At 35.7% G+C, this 23,280-nt stretch overlaps 1 protein-coding gene across 3 annotated transcripts in view; it reads left to right on the forward strand.

Moving 5' to 3' along the window:
• LOC134534994 (axin) overlaps window positions 1-21,460 on the forward strand; it is a 55,447-nt gene extending 33,987 nt beyond the window's left edge. For all 3 annotated transcript variants that reach the window (XM_063373799.1, XM_063373797.1, XM_063373798.1), the window contains 10 exons: window positions 466-573; window positions 1,369-1,489; window positions 4,772-4,890; window positions 6,180-6,305; window positions 6,902-7,061; window positions 9,003-9,147; window positions 10,723-10,833; window positions 11,570-11,788; window positions 13,228-13,476; window positions 14,491-21,460. In XM_063373799.1, the coding sequence (XP_063229869.1) occupies window positions 466-573; window positions 1,369-1,489; window positions 4,772-4,890; window positions 6,180-6,305; window positions 6,902-7,061; window positions 9,003-9,147; window positions 10,723-10,833; window positions 11,570-11,788; window positions 13,228-13,476; window positions 14,491-14,617 (1,485 nt within the window). In that variant the 3' untranslated portion in view covers window positions 14,618-21,460. The remainder of the gene's footprint in view (window positions 1-465; window positions 574-1,368; window positions 1,490-4,771; window positions 4,891-6,179; window positions 6,306-6,901; window positions 7,062-9,002; window positions 9,148-10,722; window positions 10,834-11,569; window positions 11,789-13,227; window positions 13,477-14,490) is intronic.
• The last annotated feature ends 1,820 nt before the right edge of the window (window positions 21,461-23,280 follow it).

The following is a 23,280-nucleotide window of genomic DNA, read 5'->3' on the forward strand; positions in this document are numbered from 1 at the left end:
GTATTCAATATATTGAAGTTACATAACTTTTGCAGTTAGGAGTCGGTTGGCACCCTTTACTTGGAAGAACATTAACAAATCTTTCCGTTCCTATCCATTTTGTTGTATTTTCAGATGTGCGTACGTAGTTCAATATTTTAGTTCACCAACTATTTCACAAGGGCAAAAAATAATTGTTTTCTTTTGCTCATAGAGTTGAATTTATTTCATTCATTGGTAAGATTAAAAAAAAAAAAAAAAAGTTTAAGTTTAACTGGAATCATAACACTGACAAAAGATGTTTAAGTGTGAATGCTACTAGTACTCTACTTAATGCCTGCATTTAGTATTTTTAGTATGTTTATCATATAGAAAATTACTGTAATGTAGTAAGTATTTTTTATCTCTGTTAAACCTGTAGGTTAGCTGGCATCAAGTGCTAACCGGAGGATCACTAGATCACTAAGTATCAGTTTTGCGTTCCAGGTGCATCCGATGAACCCTGACGACTTTGCTGCGATACTGATAGAGAAGTTGGACCACGTCAAGAAGGAGCAGGATGCTCAAGAAAAGTTTGATCACAAACTGTTAGAGGTGAGCTGGTGTCTGTGTCTTAGCACGCCCGACTGTCTGGATTGATGACCCGGTGGCATTGTAATGTGATAGACGATGATGCATGACAAACCATTATAAACCGTTGTACACCAATCCCTCAATTAGCAGCTGCTGTTGGAATCATGGCTATTAAGCGAGAACATAATGCAAACAAATTTGTGGCAAATTTCCTTCAAATTTCAGATTTTTTAACAAAAATTTCACGGTTACTCAAAAAGGGGTCGTAATAGAGATGTGGTCTTGATAAATGATTGTAACATCTGTGTTTCACTGTATGAAACTCTTCTACTAGTGATATCAGACTCAAAGTAGTACACTATGCCGAACAGATGAACAACTATGCAACAGCTATCCAATGTAGGTGTTGTGAGAAGAATGAACGGCGGTAAATAATGTAGAACAAGCTTCAAAGTGGGTGAAAATGACTCTGATGTTGAGAAAGAATAGTAACAATGTGTTTGAGAATTTTTATTAGATTTTTATTTATTTTGTGAGTTTATCATGTATGCACCCTGGCAAAGAACATATGAAAGCAAATGCCTTGAATCTCGGAAAAGGATTGACTCCGATTCCAGTGAGAATAAACGGAATCGTGGCATCGAAGAATCAACAGACCCACGCCTATTTTAAATATTTGAGTGTTTCTGTAGGTTAAATTTTGCAGTTACCTACCACCCTTACCGTATCTAAACATGTATCTTCAGAAACAAGACTAAAGTATAGTTGTGGTGGAACTATAAATGTGATTGATTTGGGTAATTTTGAATGTGACAGGGGGTGATAGGTGGCACAGACGAACCGTACATGATGGATCAGGCTGCCCCTCGTATGCTTGCCGATGCCATCAGGGAGAAGTTCCAAGTGGAGGAAGAAGACAGTGTCCAGGATATCCTTGGTAAGTACGGCTCACTACTCACTAATGTTGCCAGTAGGTGCCATCCTTCCACATGAGTTTGTCCATTTAAAGCTCCCTAACACCAACAAACATAATATCATATTTGTTAGAACAAATTTGCAAATTGTAAATGATTACTTTAAGGTAGGTACTTTTGGATCTACAAATTCTTATTTAAAAAAATATGGATTTCAATTATTTTTCAAAAAAATTATGCGTGATTTAAATTGTTGTGTTTTCTAGGTTAATGCATACTTTGATTCAAAATTGAGATTTTGTGTTATATGTGAATCAGAAGCATTACATGTGTAGTTGGGACATTGTTTTTTAGTTAAAAATTCTTCTTAATTATGGGAAGCATTTGGTATATTAGTGAGAAAGATTTTTAATGTACTAGAATTAACTCGAACTAAGTACATATTAAAAAAATGGTTTCAATCATGTGTGTCAAACTTGAGCATTTTTAGGTATCAATATTCCGTAAAAATTGGACATGAAATGTTTATCATATTGAAAAAAATAATTTATTAACACTCACACAACCTGTAATAGATAGGTAAGAGACTGTAAATGTTCCATATCACATATCTAAGTTCATCCGTTGATCCTGATGACTTTATTCTATATACAGTAAGTCCTCGGTTTACGTCGGGGTTACGTTCCTGAAAACCGCGACGTAAATAGAAACGACGCAAAATGAGCCATGTTTCATGCCACCGGCCGGCCACGGCCCAAGGTCGGCCGGAAGCGCTGGCATACAGACGTGACAACGGGCAATTTTATCAGCAAATTACAACCGACAGCGTGGGAAACAAGTCCAACTAGTACTTCTCAGCTTTATAGAATGGTTATTTAACCAGCTGCTTTATTACCTTTATTGATTGAAATATAAAAACAGATATATAGTCGTTTGGAAGACATCTTATGAAGAAAAAATCATAAATTGCAGTGAGCTGATACTGTAGGCCTACTACAAACGCATTTAATCACGATAAAGTTAACAATGGCACGTTTAAAACTCCGGCCAACTCAATGATATCATAGCGACTGAAGTGTAGAGCTGTAGCAAACCGTATGTATTCGTTACTTAGTAACGGGTGCGGCATCTAGTAACGAGTAACGAAACGTTACACACGAATGCATTTCGTTCCTCGCATTTTTCGTATGCTTCACGCATGCGCGCGCATATTCGATGAGTTTACGTTACAAAGAACGGTGTTGGTTTATTAAGTAAAGTATAATTTGGAAATTCGTCGTCCAAGTTTTTTACTGTTTATTAAAGGTATTGTGTGTGTAGACAAAGTTTGAGATTGGAACATAAACAACGTAAGAAAGTATTTTTTACAAATTATAAATATGTATGTTTTTGTTTTTTATTATCGCGTATTTTCACATTTTTTGTTCTTATCTTAAAAGAGATATTATAATAAAGCTGCTCTAATGAGATTTTATTGTTTCTTGGTTAACAAAAGCTGTTAATTATCAAATACTTTTAATTGTTTATATTCAATTTATTATTATTTACGCGACGTCATACTGTACGCGTACGAAATACGACTCGATTCGTTGCTGTTACATAACATAGCATGTTATGCGGTATCAGAAGTAACGAGTAACAATACGAAAGTAACGAGTACTAATTGTTATAGTAACGAATACATACGGGTACACTTTTTTTAGTTACTTTTACACCTCTACTGAAGTGCCAAGGAGTTGGACAAAAAGGGGTAGGAGAAAATGCTGTGTCGTTGCGGGAAGTAGATAACACTTCTACGTGCGAGATACGTGGGTGGCCGAGCGGGCGGGCTGGTAGTATTGCATCACCGCGCGGAGAGCAGCGGAGAGCAGGAAGCGTCCCTCATGATGTATGATAAGATAAGGCGGTGAACGTGTAGCTTACGCTACATAGCATAAATTAACTACCGAAGGAAACAAAGAATTATAAACGAATTATATATGGTGTTTTGGTTAAAATAAAGATTTACGGTCATTGTAAACGACGTTATTGTGAATCGGCGACAGCTTAAATTGAAACATGAGTACTCAAACATTAGCGACGTTAATCCGAAACGACGTAAATCGGTACGACATAAATAGAGGACTTACTGTACATTGATAGTGTGATTAGGTATATACAATTAATTTAGTACATCGAAAGATCCTGGACGTAAAATAAAAACTTGTTATAAAACAATGATTTTTGACTGTAAAATGATTACAAAAGAAAAAATTCTACAGGGATGTGACATTTTTTTTTTTTTTTTTTTTTTTTTGTATTTTGAAAATAAAATTTTTGTTATGTCCAGTATGTACATCATCATGCCATTAGGATATTGAGAGATAAACTTGGATATATTATACAGAATAATTACTTAAGCAACTTTTGTCAATAATTAATTAACACATGTTTAACTACTGTGTTGTACTCTCTCTACTAGTAATGTGTCGATTCTACTTATTTCCTGGTTCTCAGTTCAGTTCCGGTTCTTTAAAATCGGTTCTTGGTTCTCTGTCTCAGTTTCAGGTTAACCTCCACACAGTTTCAAGTCGCACCAAAGATACAGTATACCCTAATAAATGGTGTATTTGTTTAACATGACTCATCAGTGACTTACTGTACCATAATTTACACACAACAAACAAGTCAACTAGCCGCTAGGTAGCACAGTTGCTGCTTGCATCACTAGATGCTGTAGCAGCACTGTACCCACATCCTGTGGTGCAGCAATATCTTGTAATACAAAATAACAGTTTTTTTTTTTTTTTTTTTGCTGGGTCAGTATTTTATTTAGGCACACCAATAAAAAATTGCTTGAGAAAAATGTAAATATTTGTTCACAAGAGATTAAGTAATTTATACAGAATAAATATAAAAACAAATACTGGATTAGCAAGTATTGTATTTATTTTAATGGGTAAGGAATGGAACACCCAAGTTAACAGAGGTCTGTTTAAGGAGGATATTAAAAAATGGTATGTTGGTTGTATTATAAATATAAGTAGACATGCAGAAATTTATTGAGTAGCAAGTTTTAAAATTTTTGGGTGACTAGACATCAAATCTTGGATGAAATTGGAGGAATTCTTGAGTAAAAAATTAAATTTCTTCAGTTAAAGGACATATTTAAAAGACCCTGTGACATGTTATTTTATATAAATATAACATTAAAAATTATATAAAAATAATAATTTCTGTATCTATTAAGAGAGTTTAAAATATTTTTTTGTAGCAAAGCTATTTGATTTTGCAAGTCCCGAGACACGTGCTTGTATGATTCCCAGATCAGCACGTGTCGCGGGTGTGGTCAGACCTGACGCCCTCTCGCTCTCCGGGCCTCGCGTCGCCGCGGCCTAAATCCCCAGACGGCAGGCGGAGACCTAACGTTCTTCCTATCAGCAAGGTAAGTTGTCACCTTCTCTAATTCATGGGCAACTAGTAGTTGTAGGTTTTTTTTTTTTTTTTGATCAAGTTTGAATATGAATATCTAATTTGAATAAGGAAGAGAACAATTCCAACTCAAAAAAATAAACTTTTTTTTTGTGATACAGCAGTTTGTATTCTCACATTTTAAAAAACTATTTGTATATTCTCTCATGCAATTGCAGTGGATATTTTATGCTAATGGTTATAAATACTTAGGGGTGGGTGGCGGGGGGGGGGGGAAGGGGGAACCTTTGAGAGACTTAACTGTTTGGTTTTTAAAGTTTTTTCCCCTAGTATTTGCTGTTTGGAAATATTTACAATTTGCAGATTGTCCGTCCAACTGAACTTCAGGCATTCTGTTGTTCTCTGTGCACATGTTTAAGCAATCTATATGGTCTGTTATATACTAGAAACTGGGTCTCAAAAATTACTCTTTACAAAAATGTTAATACTTAATGTTATATACCATGTCAACGTTCTCAATACACTTAGAAAAGAATTTAATATTAGTTGTTGGTTATTGTAAAGTTTAAGAACTTATTTTATTTTAATTTAAATATGAGTTATAAAAGTTTGGGTATTTGAAATTTTTGATATGCAAAAACATAAGCTACAGAAAACAAAAAAAGGCTACAGTATAAAAAAAAATTATTTCATGAACAATCTCACTGAGTGATACAAATGAATCAGTAATCTGGTAGATTGGCCAGGGCTATGTTAATAGAGTCTGATTTTTTTTTTGTGTTTACAGACTTGGTGCAAGTTGCAGAGGGATGGCTTGTTGCATAAAAAATTAATTTTAAGAGATAACTTCAAAAAAAGGCTTTCACTGTAGTGTTTTAGACCTGCACTGCATCTATGTATCCTACTGGCTATCTTGTTATGATATGTTAGTGTCCGAGTAATGGCCCGACTACAATAGCAATATCTTAAACTGTGTCCGAAGGACACTCGTTGCTGATTGGTCCACGTGACACTCTGACGTCATGCGTCAAGTGGGCGAAGGTCCGAACCTACCTGGTCCGAAGACATTCGTCAATTTGAACTTTTTGTCCCAACCTGTGTACTTCGGACTCAGAAAAAGAACAGAACACTCACGATATTTGAATTTCCGGTTCCCGTTTGAAAACGTGGTGTTTGTTGCAGTTTTCGGTGAGACAATGTGACGTCACTCACATTCGGATAAGGACACGGACCACGCACAGGTTCGGACTATTGTAGACGGGCTCTAAGAGGTGTGGTGTGGTGTTGTGTGGTGTGTGTCAGATGGTGCACGCCTTGGTGTCCCCGAGCGCTGCCATTCCGTCCCACTTTGGCAACGCGAGTGCCGTTCATGGAGTGCCTCACCCCTACCGCTCCTCGCACTACCCTCGTCACGCTCGCAAGGAGAAGGTGGGTTAAATGACAGAAACTTAACAAAACAGTATTCAGGTGTTACTGATGTGTTGCCCATGTTTTTAGTTTGCTCTGTGTTTATCGGGGCTGTCAGTTTTCATTTCAGTTGAGAGTTTCCGGTTTCATATCTGGTTTGCAGGACATTTAAAATTTTATACATTCACCCACCCCTCAAAGTAACTCTGTTCAGTTTTTTTTAATCTCAAAATGTTATTCAATATTTATTTAATTGTACATCAAATGTATGTATATATTTGTATTGTAAAGTAATTTTAATAGAAGCAGTGTCTTGATTAAAATGGTTGTCAGCAGGCACATGAAAATGAATTATTTTGATTAACATGCACTGCACTGTTGTTTTTCTGGAACGAATTTGAGCGTTACTTCAAGGGGTGAGTGTGAACGTTTATTAAACCAGCAGTAAAATCGTTAATGTGGCAAAGCAATGGTCATGAACGTTCCAGATGAAGGAGCTTTTATCGTATTGCTTACAGAATTCTTGTATTGATGCTCGTTAAAAAAAAAAAAAGCACTCACCTTTACCAGTTGCTTTGTTTTGCAGGTGTTTATGCTCGTATCTGTCTTTTTCCAAGGATGTGTTCTCGACCTTCTCGTCCGACTCTGGCAACGTGCACGACTTCCTGGAGTCCTCGGACCACAAGCACCACACGAGCAGCAGCAGCGGCAGTGGCTACCTGCCCAAGAGCCGCTCCATGCCGGACTACCAGGACTCCCAGAAGATGGAGCTGTCAGGTAAACTTGAGAGTCTGCCAGCGACTTCCGTTGTGCCTGTCTTCGTCTCGCAACGACTAGGGACGAGATTGCACGGTGAATTGCGACAGAATCGGAACAACACAGGAAAGCATGGCACAACACCTCCTAACACTGGATTACAAGTAATGTCGTGAAATTAAATAGCATTTAACCAAAACTTAATTCAAATCATAAAATACGTATTTAATCTTTTAATGTTTGAAATTCAAGGAATGTTGTTTCTGGACAAAAAAATTGTATCAAAGTGCATGGATCAGAAAAATTAAATTTGTTTTTTATTGTGCATCGCTCATTTAATGATTTTTAAAACCACAATAGTTTGCTAATTTATTTTAATTCTGAATGTATCTGTTTCAGATAACTTATTTACAAATTATCAGGTTTTATAAAAATAAAATAACACCGAAAGCCTCTGTTTTAAATGATTTAAAAATAAATTCATTAAATCTTGTGTTTAACAATATTTATTTCCTCTTTAATGTACAATTGGTTTCTTTATAATTGATGGAAACGGTTTAGTCGTTATTGCAGTTTTTATAATAATTAATCTTATGCCCCAACAGTGCTTTATATTAAACTAGCGACCTGCCCCGGTTTCACACGGGTGCAATGCTGATACTTAATATACTACAGAATGTCTTTATATACAACATTCACAGCATTTTTGTCATTAAACAATAAAAACATGTTTCTTTAAAGGTTACTCTTGAAAGAGCGACATATAATTGTCCATGTGAAAAACACTCAACTCTCAATTCTAAGTCTGCAATGTTGATAGTTTGACCCTACAATTTATTAATGGTCATTGCAAAAGATATCTTTACCGGAAATTGTAGGCGTTTAAATTGGAACGGTAAATCCGATGGTATGAGAGGAATTCAGGGAATCAATACATCTTCTCTGGTATCACATTATTTCTCGTAAAATTAAAAGATAAAAAATGGTTATTGTGGGTTATCCCTAAGAGATAGACATATACCATCGCAGACTTTTTTGTAGACCTTTTTGAGGTGTACAATACTGTAGTACATTATTTTGATCTATCTCGTAGGGTTCAGCCAGCGTTTGCAATGTAAGTGCAAAAAAATGTGTTTATTTACGACATTTCATTAGAATCTTCTAAAATTATCACTGTTTCTCACTATATTATGCATGTATTATACATATAAACCTTCCTCTTGAATCACTCTATCTATTAAAAAAAATGCATCAAAATCTGTTGCATAGTTTTAAAGATCTAAGCATACATAAGGACAGACAGACAGTGGGAAGAGACTTTGTTTTATACTATGTAGTGATTTTTGGAGATAAAATGATCAGTAGATATATATTAACAACTCTAACATTATTTAATTTGGTCCAAAATTACAATCTGATAACTAGAGTAAAAATTATTTATGCTATCCTTTATTTTATGTACATTGTGACAGTTAAGACCTCCCAACTAGCTCAATGAGGTCTGACTCTTACTTACATAATAAACTTGATGAAAGTAATGCTGGGTCCAAAAATACTGTAAGTTATATTAAATATTCTTTGAATGTTATTTATATGAAATAAAGTGTCTCTGAAGTTTTAACTGATTTTAACTTATTTTATTCTCCTTGAAGATAATTCACAACTGGTGGCCATCATCCGACCACGGAGACATGTACATGACAAAAAATAAAACTTGCAGCTCAAACAATTTTACTTGCACAAATGAAACAGTTCCTTGCTCGCGGATATTACTTAAAAGTTGAGACACTTGCCTTCCCTGACGCTGGCCCCTCTGCTCCGGAACTCCCTTCCTCGTTAAGGACGATGAGGGGTCGATACGCTGAGACACTGAAACAGGGAAATTAGGTAGTCTACCGAACTCGTGCCATTGAGGGAGTCGTAAAGTGACGGTGGCGCGACGTGCTGTGGCCACGTGTGCAGGTTACGACTCGCGGCATCGCCAGAGCAGGGACGCCTGCCGCAGATCCAGCAGCAAGAAGACGCTGACGGACCAGACGGACAGCGGAGTGAGTGTCGTGTCGGACAGCACCCCGGTCATGGATGCTGTCTCCGAGTGCAAGGAAAGGTATGTGAGGATTCACAACACAGAGGAGACTTTTACAGCCGAATCAAAAATCAGAGTAGTAAGTTTGACTTTATTAAAGGGGTTTTACTGTAGTTAATTTTCAAAATATTACTAACAGTATAATGGAATGGAGTATAAACTAAGTGGTACTCTTGAACAGATTATGTGATGTTAAAATTTAAAAAGAAAAAGCAACGTTCAGTTTAAATTTTTGAAGTAAATATTAAAAATAAAATGTGAAGACTTTGACCTAGTAATTAAAGAACATCTAAGCAATGAACATTTTTTTGCTCAGAAGTCTTTAGAAGCAGTCATTAATAAGAACTGCAAGTTGCAAGCATGAGCTAGGCGCAAGCAGCGGAAAAGCAGCACTCATCAGAAAAGCAGACCAAGATCAAAAATTTATTTTTTTAATTATCTAAGAACTGAACATTTTTAAGTATTCTATATTTAATAGGGGTGCATGACTAGCATATATTAATGTTTTCGAGTCAAGTAGTGCCAAAAATTTGTATTTTGTAATCCTAGTAGTCAGAATAATTTTGTTAAGTAAAAAAAAAGTATGAATATGGTGTGCTAAATGAGCGAAAATACTTACCAACAAAAATGAAAATCAGAAATACAGTATGAGAGGAGAGCGAATATAGTGATATTAATTGTTTGTGAGTCTGTACCATTATGTTAGTTTTGAATGTGTATAATGTTACAATAGTTGATGGTTAAGAGGTTTATTTAACATGTCTCTATTATCAGAATATTTCACTTATCTGACATTCTGCCAGCCCGTCCATGTCAGATAAGTCAAAATACTATAAAAGTATTCTAAAGTGAAATATAGGTAAATATTTTTAAGGAGGTATTTTGAGGTCTGATTGATTGTGTGGTAGGTCTTTGCAAATTCCAGTATTCTGATGCGAAACAAATATCAAATTGAATGTTTAAAATATTCACAAAGACAAATTGAATTATGAATATTGTTCTCAGCGTTGCTATATTACACTCATTTTATAAAATACATGATTAAAGTAAAAAAAGGTTTAAATTTGTAATGTTTAAACAGATTAAGAGGTTAACTGATTGGGTTCTATGTATAAAATTATAAAATAACCATGCATAATTTAAATATTGAGCATTCACAATTGCAAACTGAGTAGGTACCATCTTTTGAATTTTTAAGTAACCATCTATTTATCAAGCAATTGTGTAAACAAAAACAAAAAAAAACTAAATATCTTCATGAGCGAATCGTAGATTTCCAATTTTTTTAAAGCTTTGCAACAAATGCAGAGCTTCACGTCAGACCCAAATTTTTGCATCACAACCACAACCGAAGATTCGAATAAACCGAATAGCAAATGTTTTTGGCTAAGTTAAATCAAACATTGGTCAAAGCTATGCGCTGGCCTATTGTGTGATTTGACTGTTCGATGGTTATTGTAGGAAGGCAGAAAATAATGATCACTGTATATTAGTTTCAGTAAATCTTCGCGATTGTGTCCGTGTATTTGTTTCGGTGTGGTGGTTGTTTGTGCTCGGGAGTGTCGCAGTTCTTGCCGAGCGTGCGTGTTGTCCCAGCTGGGTGCGCACGTGGGTCATGGAGAGCGGCTCCAGCACGGCCCACTCCCATGGCGACAGAGAGAAGCACCGCCTGCGTATCGCCTGCGCCACCTCGCCCATTTCGGCCAGGTGAGTCTTCCCGCCGCCTCAGTCGAACACACTTCATCTTAAATCTGAATCACGAAACGGAATGTAGATCTTAAAGAGCCGTGTATAAAAAAAAAATTAATGTGAGCAAAAACAGATATTTAAGTTTTGAGAAAATTTCAAGCCTTAAGAGGCCACTCCAGTGTTTCAGGGGCACTACGCAACCCGCGTTAACCTCATAAGATTCAATGCTAATGTCATTTTGCTTGTAACTAATTAACTAATATAGATTTCGAAATGATGCTTGCTTCATATGTAAGACAACGATGCTCTTATGAAAGCCCCTTTCTTCAAAAACGTGCATAAATTATGGTTCAAACCTAGACAATACACTTTTGCATATTAGTAAAGATTAGTGTAATACCATAATTTATGCACCTTTTTGAAGAAAGGGGATTTGATAAGAGCATCGTTGTCTTACATATCAAGCAAGCATCATTTCTAAATCTATATTAGTTAATTAGTTATAAGCAAAATGAAAATAATAGCATTGAATCTTATGAGGTTAACGCGGGTTGCGTAGTGCCCCTGAAACACTGGAGTGGCCTATTAATGTAACTTAACCTAATGTGCTTTTTCCATTGAAACTATATGGACGTATGATCCGGAAAATGTGCTCATCTGGCACGGCAGTGGTCCCTAACGTGCCGGGCTGGAGAGTCTAGCCTTCACTGTGGGTGGAGTGAAAACGGGCACAGAGCGTGTGGCTGACCTGCAGGCACGGCCGCAAGCTGGCGCCCGGCCACAGCGGCTCGCGCTCCGGCTCGCTGGAGCGGGGGGTGGGCGTGGGGGCGTGGGGCGGCCCGGCCCCCGCCCAGCCCTTCGTGGCCGACCCCTCCATGCCGCCCCTGCCGCAGCCGCACACCCCCACGCAGCTGGAGGAGGCCAGGCGCCGCCTGCTGGAGGAGGAGAGCCGCGCCAAGCCGGGACGCCAGAGGTGCGTGCCTGCCGCCGCGCCTCCGAGTGCTTTTCCTTTTAGCAGCGAGTATCTGATATCTGTGCTAACTTTTTCATTTCCGTAAACTTTACATACAAATATGACATTACAATATTTCATAACACTTACTCTGCCGTCTGGGCATGCTAAAGTATTAAAATAAATAATTTGTAACGATCTAGCATCAGTCGGGTTCATTCGGAATCATAATAATACAGTGAGAATATCTGTGTTTGAAAAATGTACGAACATCAGTTGTTTCTAATTGATTGAAAGAAAATTTACACACCATACTACTTATTTCTGATAAATAAATAAGCGGTAATATCCAAATTAATATTAGATTTCAACTTAAAAATACTTAGTTTATACTGGAAAACTACCTGTATGATGTGCTCGGAATCTTAACAGCGGGACCAAAAACGTTTGTACGACAATTTTTTCTTTCCAAATTTTGATTCCCTAAAATAACGGTGCAACAATCATGTGATTTATTTATTTAGCCCTACATGTTATGATTAAAATGGCACCTTCAAACAGCATATTAGGTATCTGATACAGAGTGGCATCTTGCCAATACCGTATTTACTCGTGTATAGCGCGCCCTCGTGTATAGCGCGCACCACGATTTTTGCAACAAATTCCAAAGAAAAAAATTTTTTTTTTCCCGTAAATAAATTGTACTAACATTTTGTGGTACCTGTTAAGTAATTACGTATGAAACAAATGATAATTTAAATTGATGTGTGGTGATGCGTCAGGAAAATACTTAAACTCTGCTGTGTAGACGCAAGATAATGAAGCGCTGTATCGTCACAACTGGTACGTGGGCGGGAGGAAGAGAGGCAGGCAGGAATGTGACACGGAGTAGATGACTCACCGGTAGATGACTCACCGGTAGCAGCTGCGACGAAGCGAAGGAAGTGGGAGGGGGACTGGTGTCAACATTCTCTCTCTCTCTCTCTCTCTCTCTCTCTCTCTTTTATTTTACTAGCTGTAGAGGGGGAGGTCTAAAAATAAACAAGAGACCTGGGAGCTTGCGCGCGCACGTGTGTGTGTGTGTGTGTGTGTGTGTGTGTGTGAAAGAGAGGCCTTGTTGCTTGTGCGTATGTGTGGGGGGCTGGCCAGAAACGTCACCCGTCAACCGGCAGTTAACGACTTCCACTCCTCCCCGCCTCATCTACTCACTTTTTTTTTTTTTTCCGTGTATAGCGCGCATCCTTATTTTTTTCCTTTACTTGAGGGGAAAAAAGGGCGCGCTATACACGAGTATATACGGTATTCTTTTCTGAAAGTCTGGGAAACTTGAGAACTCGGGTGTGAGAAACCTGGAAAAAATCAGGGAATTTCGTAACTGCCAGCGTGTATTTAATGCGTCTCGAGTGAGTTGAAGGAGCGGAGACGTGTTCCAACGCAGCGCGCGACTGGTCACTCGGTAGGTTCGGGGCGTCCTCCAAGTCGGCGGCGCTGCACAGCCCCCTGGAGTCGGGGCAGTCGACGCTGCGCAAGGGCGGGCGTGCGGGTCGCTCCTCCCTGCCCGGCCCGCCGGGCCTGCTCGACCCCCCGGAGTTCACCACCGTCGTGTTCTCCTTCTGCGAGGAGCAGGTGCCGTACCGCACCAAGATCCCCGGCCGGCCCGTCACCCTGCGCCAGTTCAAGGAGTTCCTGCCCAAGAAGGGCAGCTACCGGTGCGTGTCGTCGTCGTCGTCGTCTGGCGTCGAGCTCTCGTACCGCACTTATTACATATTTTAACAAACTTCACGTATTGTATGGCAGTGATTGTAAACATAAACATACATAAAGGAAACTTTTTATCGTAAGTGTTGGAATAATCTGGTTTTAAAACATTTTTTCCCCATTTATTGAATGTTAGAAAGCAAACATTATAAGCAGGAAATTACACTATTTATGAACGTTATATGCAGGAAATAAATACATTGTCCTTATGGGGGAAATATTGAGACTTTAAAAATATGACATTATAAGCAGGAAAACATTATATGCAGGAACATTATAACAGGGTTCTACTGTATTGTGTTTGTTTCCTAAAGATATCGTAAATGATAAATAATATTCAGCTGTGAAAATTAAAAAAAGCTATGATAAAGTTATTTGTCAAAAACAAAAAATATTCACTCAGTCGTGGAGTTTTACAAAATACATTTTTTTATAGCAATTTACTTTTGAAATTTGGCATTTTGTAACATTTTTTTTATGTTACATTTTATAGCATTTTGAGCACACATCTTTTCCGGAAGTTCGAATTCATTCACTTTGTGTCAGATACGTTGTTATTGTGTGTCCTCCCATCGTAATTGGAAATTTTCTTAATAGTGAACATAAGCTATTTGGCTACACATGATACTAAGCATGCAATTGTAGCTATGTTTAAGAATGCCCATGCATTAAATTTTTATTTTTATTTTTTTTTTTTTTTTTTTGGGCCATAATACTTGATGATCCTCGCACAAACTGAGATTTGATTTATGATTTATAATCTAAAGGTATTACCCACAAACATCGAAGTATGCGATAAAAATAATTATGTACATTGCTTAAAGTACGCCATTAAATTTGATTGTAATTGATGTATAGTATTTACCTAATGACAAAACCAAGTGTCTGTGTGTAAAAGTTAATGGAAATTCTTACTCTTTGTTTCTTTTTGTTGTAAAATCTAATTGTTCATGTTCATGTTGCAGTTACTTCTTCAAAACGGAATGCGATGATTTGGATATGAAAGTGATTCAAGAGGAGATAGTGGACGATAATGAGGTGTTGCCACTGTGGGAGGGGAAAGTGATGGCGCAAGTGAAGCCGATTGAGTGACTGTATTGTAGCTCTTCTCTCCGGGAACTCGCAACACGAGAGTGCCTTCCCTCAGCCAACAGACTGACCCAGCACGGTGTGTTAACGCATAAGTGCTTGCGCTCACGTGCTAGTGCTTTCAGCAGACTGTGTTCCTGTTCGTAACATTGTTCCCAGTCATAGTACAACATTTTTTTTTTTCAAAAATTGATCTGCCCTCCCAGGAACCAACGATTGGCGTTTCCTGGGAGGGAGGAACGTTATATTCTGTAATTCAGGTGTTTTTTTTTTTAAATATTTATTCCTGAAATGTTAGTTTTGATTGTGTTTTATTTATTGCACTGGTGGCAGCTGATGTCCTCATTACTAATGGAAGACAATAGGCAAATGCACGTGTGTTTATTTAAGTAATTGGTAAGTACTAATGTTAGTGGCAATCACTAATATGTGGTGGTGTCTGTTTTGGAGATGTATTGAAAAAAAAATTTTAGCAAAACGAGACGTAGATTTGTTGGGGGATTTTAAGAAAAGTATTCTGAAAATCGACAGCAGAGAAATGTCATTTAAACTAAGAAGCAACCTTTATTTTATTGCTGATCTGCTCTTATGTTTTTTCCATTCTGTCTCAAACCTTAAGTACAAATATGTTTGCTGAGATTCATGTAAATATCCTGAGTTTTCATACCGATGGTTATACTGTATAATGTATAACTTATACATACTGTTTTATTTATCTGAAAACAATTTGTTGTAATATTTTATTTATATTATTTGCATATGTTCAATGTACAATTTTAACTACTAGACACAAATTCAGAGTAATATTAAATGGTTTTGTAGGTAAATTTACCTATTTTAGCATTTATGACATGTGTGAATTCACCACAAATCATAAGATAGCTGGTAAATGCTTTCTATGAAAGCCTATGTTGGTCGTGCAGTGTAGACTAATAGTTACTAATGCTTTTTTTTAATAAATGATAATGTACTCATAATGAGCCTTGTTTAATTGTATAGACACAAAAATTATTAGCCAGCTCAAAATAAATTGGAATTGGGTTTTTTAGAGGGGGGCGGGGGGTGTTGTCTGTGGTGTAGATTTCTCATTTAAATACAATGCATCCACTATAAAGTGGTGTGGAAGAGTCTCGCTTTGAGGCCCATGATAAACTGAACCTAATTCTTATATATCTCAGCAATGTACCAAACAACTCTTGTACATTCACACGTCACTGACTTGTTTTACTCCGCATTCTACATCTGGGCAGGGCCGTCTAGAGATTTTTTTAAATTTATAAATTTATGAGTTTAACCAGATATTTTGACAAAATTACACTTATTGTTATTGCTAATAAACAAGTTATGAAATAAATGCAGAACACATTACACCATTGTAATATTTTGTGTTTTTTTTTTTTTTTTTCCCTTAACTAAAATTAATTTACTGGCACATTTTCTGGGACCTTGGTTACAAAACTTATATCACTCCAGACCTCCGGCTAGCTCAAAATTGGTCTAGAGTGCACATACATGACCACTTGAAGAAAGTTGTTTAGCACTGAAAAAAAATATCAAAATAATTGTTACCTCTTGTGATTGATTACTTATATGTAAGGTCTCTCAGACATAAACAGATTTTTACTGTTTTTTTTTTTTTTTTAAATTTTTTTTCCCATTCAAAAAATTTACAAATCACTATAGCCTCTATCGTCCGACCAAGAAAACAAATGTATGTTGAATATACAAACTGGTCGCACAAAAGATTTTCACTGACACCAAAACTGAAATTTGCTGTTTGTCTGTATGGAAGGCGAAAAATACATCTACTGTTCGCAAGTAAATCCAGTTGTTTGTAACACACAGTACAAGCCAAAGGACTCCATCTTCCCAAATGACGACGTTACTCAAATAATCGTTTTAGGCTGATACCGGCAACTGTGCTCATACAAATTCTAACGTATTTACCCGCAAAAGGATTGTCCTTTCATATGGGTCTCCCCTTTAATTTTGGGGGGAAAAGCCTAACATTTGTACCTTGAGTCACCCTCGAATATGAGTCACGTCATATAACATTAGAAACAGCACTGATGTCCTTCATCTTTCCCCTCTTCATTCTTTATGGCCTTCCCTTTCCCTCCCCCCTTTCACCCTAGCACTATCTAACATAAAATACAAAGGAAAAGAATGATATTTTTTATACCCATGTTTTCCTTCCGGTCTTCCGCAAGAGACAAATCCACAGGCTATTTCTTTATCAGTTTTGTTTGGCAGTTTCTTCGATAAAAACAAGCACGTCCTTTACAGCAGTTTTGTCATGAATGAAATGTTGCAGTAGAAAGCGTAGAAAATCTCACAAAAAAAAAACAATGTTTGGACACAGTTGTGTCACACAAACATGTCAAGATAGATGTGATAATAATTGTGTATGGTGCCAGTTCACAATGACGAGAGAAAAAGGGAGAACCATAAACACACCACATCATGATGTTTATCTGACGGTACCTCGCACAGACGCTGAATGACTCCATTTCTGCTCTTTGTCCTCCAAAAAAATTTTTTTTTTTAATTTTCTGCATATAATAGTTTTTTTTTATTTTGCAAAAATATTCTCAAGTTTCAATTTACAGCCTCCCTTCCATTCCTTACACTTAAAAATGTTGTATCTTTCTCAAGCTCTTTATCACAAGAGTTTATATTTCATTACACACTCAAAAAAAAAATATATCTGTTAGACAATTTGTAAATAATCTCACTAAAATAGGCTATTCATTTTAATCTTCAATTTGGTACATAAGTATTTTCATCAATATGTGTAATATTCAAGTTCGGCAAAACATTTGTAATGAACATGCAGGTAAGTGGAACTACTAACATTAATAGTCTAATGGATTACAACAGGATTTTTTTATCACTTGCTTTGATAACAGTTGGCAAGGAAAACTATGAGCCAACATTTTAGGAATTTAATATACAAAACCAATAATCAGTCCATTTAATCTTTAAGTGCAAACTGTACAGCAATACCTCGACTTATGCTGTCTTACACAAATCCAGAGTTACAAGATTTTAAAATCTTTTGGAATCGTTTGTCTTTTGTTTTAATGTATTGTGACTCTTTCTCCACTCTGTCCACACTACGTGAATTTGACTTGCTCTGTTATCGATCTGTCCCACCGCATAAGTTCAGGGTATTACTGTATATGGTTTCAAGTCTTTGATAATTTTCAAACTCATCATCTGTATTAAACATTTCTATGCATAACTGTACAATTTGAAATTTTTGTTAAATTTGTATTGACTTTGAATGATGCATTTTACATGAGTTTTCTAGGTTGTCAGGTGTCACTCGGATAAATATGAGTTATTACCATTTTATGTTATCCTTATATAATTACTAATCAGCTGCTGAGATCTTTGTTCATAGTATCTTATTTTACTAGTGTGGTAGAAAAAAATTTCTCTTTACCATCAAATTTGTCAAGATTTCTGGAATCCCAGCAAACATAGTTGTGATTACAGTATTTAAGACATGGCAAGTGTGGTTGTACGTGGAGGAACTAAACGCATAATCACACTATACATTTTTAAATGTTGGTCTTCCTGTTTGTTTCAACTGCTCATGATTGATTTAGAAATATGTACAATGTAAACTCTTTATAACGTCACTCGATTTAACGACAAACGCCTTAAAACGTCGAAATTGCTTGACTTTGGTTGGTTTACCTTGTTTTCTATACAATAATACACGCTATATAGCGTCACGCTCACTCTATTTAACAACAATACGGCTTTATAAGTTGATAAGAATTGCAGCTGTGTACGTACTTTTGTTTGCTGTTTTGTTGTTGTATTATCTAGCACGTGTTTACTTCGACTGATGTACCGGAGATTCTAAGAAATTTAGCCTTTTGTTTTTGTATGATGAACTTTTACATGTTTACCTCAGTCTCTAGACTTTTTCTCAAGTTGTAACACATTATCATTATTGCAGTTGCTTACATAATTCTGAACTTTAAACATGCTAAGTAAACGAAAATCTTTGTGTATTGACGAAAAAGTTTTATTAATACGCTCTATAGAGGCAGGAGAAAAGATCAGTCATGTTGGAAGATGCTTTGGATTTAGCTTCTCTACCGTGTCTACAATATGGAAAAATAAGGAAAAAATTCTGCCCTCAGATGAAGATAGAAAATATGCTAAGAAATTTAAGAAACCTTAATACGAAGATCTGGTTCAAGCAATGCTATCATGGTTTTATAGACAACGCCAGAATAATATGCCTGTCTCGGGGCCGATCATATTATTATAGAATAGTAAAATGATATTTTTTATATCTTTCCATTTAACGACCACTCTCTATTGCACCGAAAAATGCTCAGTCTGTTAAGTGTCGTTATGTAGAGTTTACACTGTACGTGTGTGTGTGTGTGTGTGTGTGTGTGTGTGTGTGTGTGTGTGTGTATATATATATATATGATGTGGCACAGCACCGTTTAAATTAAAATACATTAACTATGGTATTCTGGTCAATATTTCTGAGGAAATATTAGAGGTAAAATTCTAGCATGACTGAACTTTTTAATTTAAGAGCACAGAATAAGTTTTGAAAAATTGAAATAAAGCCTACTATAATCTTAAAATTCTGATTCTAAAATAACCATGGCATGTAAAATTAATCTTCTGAGGCATAGGAATACCTACCTAGTGATAGATGCATTTCATGTTTCATGTTAAAGATAATTATTTTACTGCATTGTTCATTTCAGAGGATGAAAACTCTGATGGCTACTACAACAGTGAAAACAAGCACCACAATGAGATGGTGGTGAAAGTATGTGTGTAAAAGGTTTACAAGAGAGCAAACAACAATAATATTTTCCATATTTTTTTTCACTGTAATGTGTGCAGTTGCCTTGTATACCGCATGATTTAAGAGTTATGAGATTGGAGTTCCACATCTTCATTATCGTGAACGTAGTCGCTATGTAATTTTACTTGCGGCCAACCTCGTGCATTATTTGCACAGGGTCTAAAGCACAAACAGCTTATGAATTAACGTTATAAGGCAGGAATGAAAATTTTTTTTAGTTTAGCAAGTAAATAAATAATCAAATGTTTACTAAACAAGTTCAAGTGTGGAAAAAAAATGCTCTTATAGGAGACTCATGAGATGAAAATTGAACGTCACAGATGCAACATATAGCAGAGTATTTCGAAGCGTGTGCACAGTGGTGAATACAGAGGTTGGTGGGGGGGATATATCCCCCCCCTCCCCCGAAATCCTAAAAAAAATGTTATCATTCCCATCAACGAAAGGAAAGAATTTAAAAACAGACAGCGGGCAATCTGGTTATCTCTTCCATATTCCCCCCTTCTCACTCTTCATAAAATTAAATTCTGCAATCGCTTCTGTTAATTTTTTTTTTAAATAAAAATTCACACAGTTAAGGAACGACAAATCACAGCTGAGCATGCTTGTGCCTTAGCGTAAGTAATGGAATCAAGCCCAACGTGACAACGTTGTGTTAACCACGCAAGTCGTATGATTTCTTAAAAAAAATTCAGCATTCACAGAATGTCGTTTAACTGGTCATGTATAACCCTGTCACGAGCCGTGAACTCATTTTGGTGGAGTGCTCGTGTGTATTATTATTAATTGGAGAAATATTTTTTGTGAAATATTAAGTTAAATTTTATTCAATGTAATTTTCTAGAAGTGAAATTTCTTTGCAATTTTCAAGCGTTAACGAAAATTCCAATCACATGAGAGGAATGGTTAGGTACGTGGTGGGGAATAAGTAGAGTAGTGTGTGTCAGCGGTGATGTCACACTAACACTAAACCCATGCAGAAGCGGACGAATGGGAAGATGGCAAGAGGGGGGGGGGGAGATACTTAACGTAGCATGCTATATGATAATTGTAACGGCCGGAAGGGGAGAGGTACGAATGACGCAGCAGTGATGCTACGGAATTCTCGTGATGCTGCTTGTGTTTGTCTGCTCTTCTTTTAATTCATTTGAGATCATACATACCTACATCCATCCATCCATCCATCCTTACTATTCGCAATTATTATCTCTTGTTCATTAAAAAAAAAACTAATAATTTATCTCTGTCTATACCTAATAAGCATGAAGTTTCACTTTCTGTCGCACGTGGACTCCACGTACACACTTTTTTTTTTATTAATTTGGGAACTCATAAGTGACCTTTCACTGCAATGTGTGTATTGGATGTATAAATTTGGCAATATGAAAGTTAGGTGAGTTTGTTAAAAATTGGCTTTTTGACAAAAATTCTGTCGTATTTTGCTTTCATAGATTTTGTAATACTGTATAATGATTGTAGTTATTAAGAGACTTGGATGGACTGAAGGTTGAGAAACTGCTTGATCATGTATGTAATGATGTAATGAAGTACTGGTGTTCATTGTTTTGTAACCTACTGAGAGATTTTTACTGATTTGATTCAAAAGTAAGTTATTCTTAAAAGCCTGTTTTTTAACCCTTGTAATTTTACTCTTAAAATATTCTTTTGAAGCATTTATGAAACTATCAGGATATTTGTAGAACCATGCACAACAGTTAAAGACAAGATTATATGATGAAACCAAAAATAACAGTGAAATACAAAATGGAGCAAAAATAACAACAAAATACAAGATGGAGCAAAACTCACCTCAAATTCACCTCATTATGTATATTTATATATAGACTTAATTTCATAAATTTTGGGTTTTTAAAATTGCATAATGATTTTTTGATACATTTTAATAGTATTGAAATAATAAGACAATAACAAAAGGTAAAATTTAAATTTTAAAACATAGTTGAACCAGAAATAAACACAAACCACAAAAAAAACATTTCCCTCGCTGCTTACAAAGTTATATGGGTGTAGTAGTTCCAATAAAACCAGTTATTCTTTTGATATTTGAATAGTTTTATAAATTAATGCACCAAATCTTGACCCTGGACATTGCAATTAAAAATAATCTTTAGCTGTACTTTTTATTTTCATTTTTATAACTTTCTCATGAACCAAGTAACATTACACAAGAATATTGAATTATTTAGTTTCAGTTTTTTTTGTTAAATGGATTTTAGCTTGATACGTACTTTTTATTGCACATGTTTTAATATTTAATGATAATAAAAGAGTAAATATACTGTTTTAAATGACAAAAATTTTTTTATAACACTATTAACATCTTGGCTCTAACAATAGTAAATTTAAGTGGTTTTACTCATTGTATTTAAGCTGACTAAAAGTAGGCCTTGACCCTCTGTTTCAAATGGTGGTTTCCAAATATTCACTGTCTAAGTAATGCTTAAGTTGATATGTTTTGTGACTGTATTTTTATTTTGTGTCGCACAAGATCTTTTTAATGAGTACAAATACTAGTGACATTTGTAGATATGTGCTTTCTCTTTATAGTCTCACATGGTACAACAAGGGTGAATACAACAAAGTACGTATGTATTAAAATACCTTAAATCTGAAATATGAATTAATTTTGCTGGATATAGTTTGAACAGTGAATAAAGGCATTATGGGAACGAATGAAAGGTGAAACCTTGCGTGGGCTTCCCACTTCAAGAGCACCAATTTGCTATCGGGATCATGCTGGGTTGTCTGTGTCACTCACATTAGTAGGTTTCATTTTAAGTCCTGTTGGTAATTAATTATTACCACACATTTTTCCTTGGTCATTGGTCTTGTTCCTTGGTACTTTATTCTTTCATTATAGGTAAGGACTAGATTATATGGTGAATTTCTATAAAAACGGAAATAACACCGAAAAGCATTTCATAACACAGTATAAAACTGAAATGCAAGTTAAATCATGGAATTAAGTAGCATTTAACAAAAACTTTATTCAAATCATAAAAAAAGGTAATCTTTTAATGTTTGAAATTCAAGGGACTACCATTATTTCCGGACAAAATTTGTACCAAATTGCATCGATCAGAAAAAATATTTTATTCATTTTATTGTTCATCTCTTATTGCATCACTTTCAAACCAGAAATGCTCGCTAATATGTTTGAGACCATTTTAACACAAATTATTTTATCGTAAAAATGCAGCATATAAATTTTACCATTATTTTGGTGGAGTAGATGTTTAGCAAACAGTTTTTATTAAAATAAAAACAATAACACCGAAATTGTGTATTTTAAAAATTGAATTGGACTTAAAACCATAAAATCTTGTCTCTGATTATAGGTTATGGTCCCCCTTACCTGTTGAAAAATATTTCCTGCAACTGTCATGTAACTTTTCCTTGCAGTCACTAATTATTATTGTACTTTTTTGTTTTCATGTAAATTCACTTTGCGTTACTTTCTTTGACATATACGTATAAATTGTTTCCATTTCATCATTAGAGACACTTCATTGTTAACAATAAGAAACACTTTGTCATTCAGTAAACATTGCTCAATAAGTTAAACGTGAACCGGTAACAAAAATTTTGGACAGAGCTCTGCAAATTCAGTTTACCTTTCATACAGCAACAGCAAATAGTTGTATGTCTCGCCTTATAAATAGGTAGTATTTATTTTGATACACTCCAGAACTCTGTAGTATCTGTAGTTTTCAAAACCTAAACAGTTTACGCAAGCTTTTTAGTGTTATATTATTGAAAATGTTAGAATAAGCACCCAATTTTTATTTGTTCG

Source organism: Bacillus rossius, chromosome 8 (assembly GCF_032445375.1).
Source record: "Bacillus rossius redtenbacheri isolate Brsri chromosome 8, Brsri_v3, whole genome shotgun sequence".
Taxonomy (NCBI): Eukaryota; Metazoa; Arthropoda; class Insecta; order Phasmatodea; family Bacillidae; genus Bacillus; species Bacillus rossius.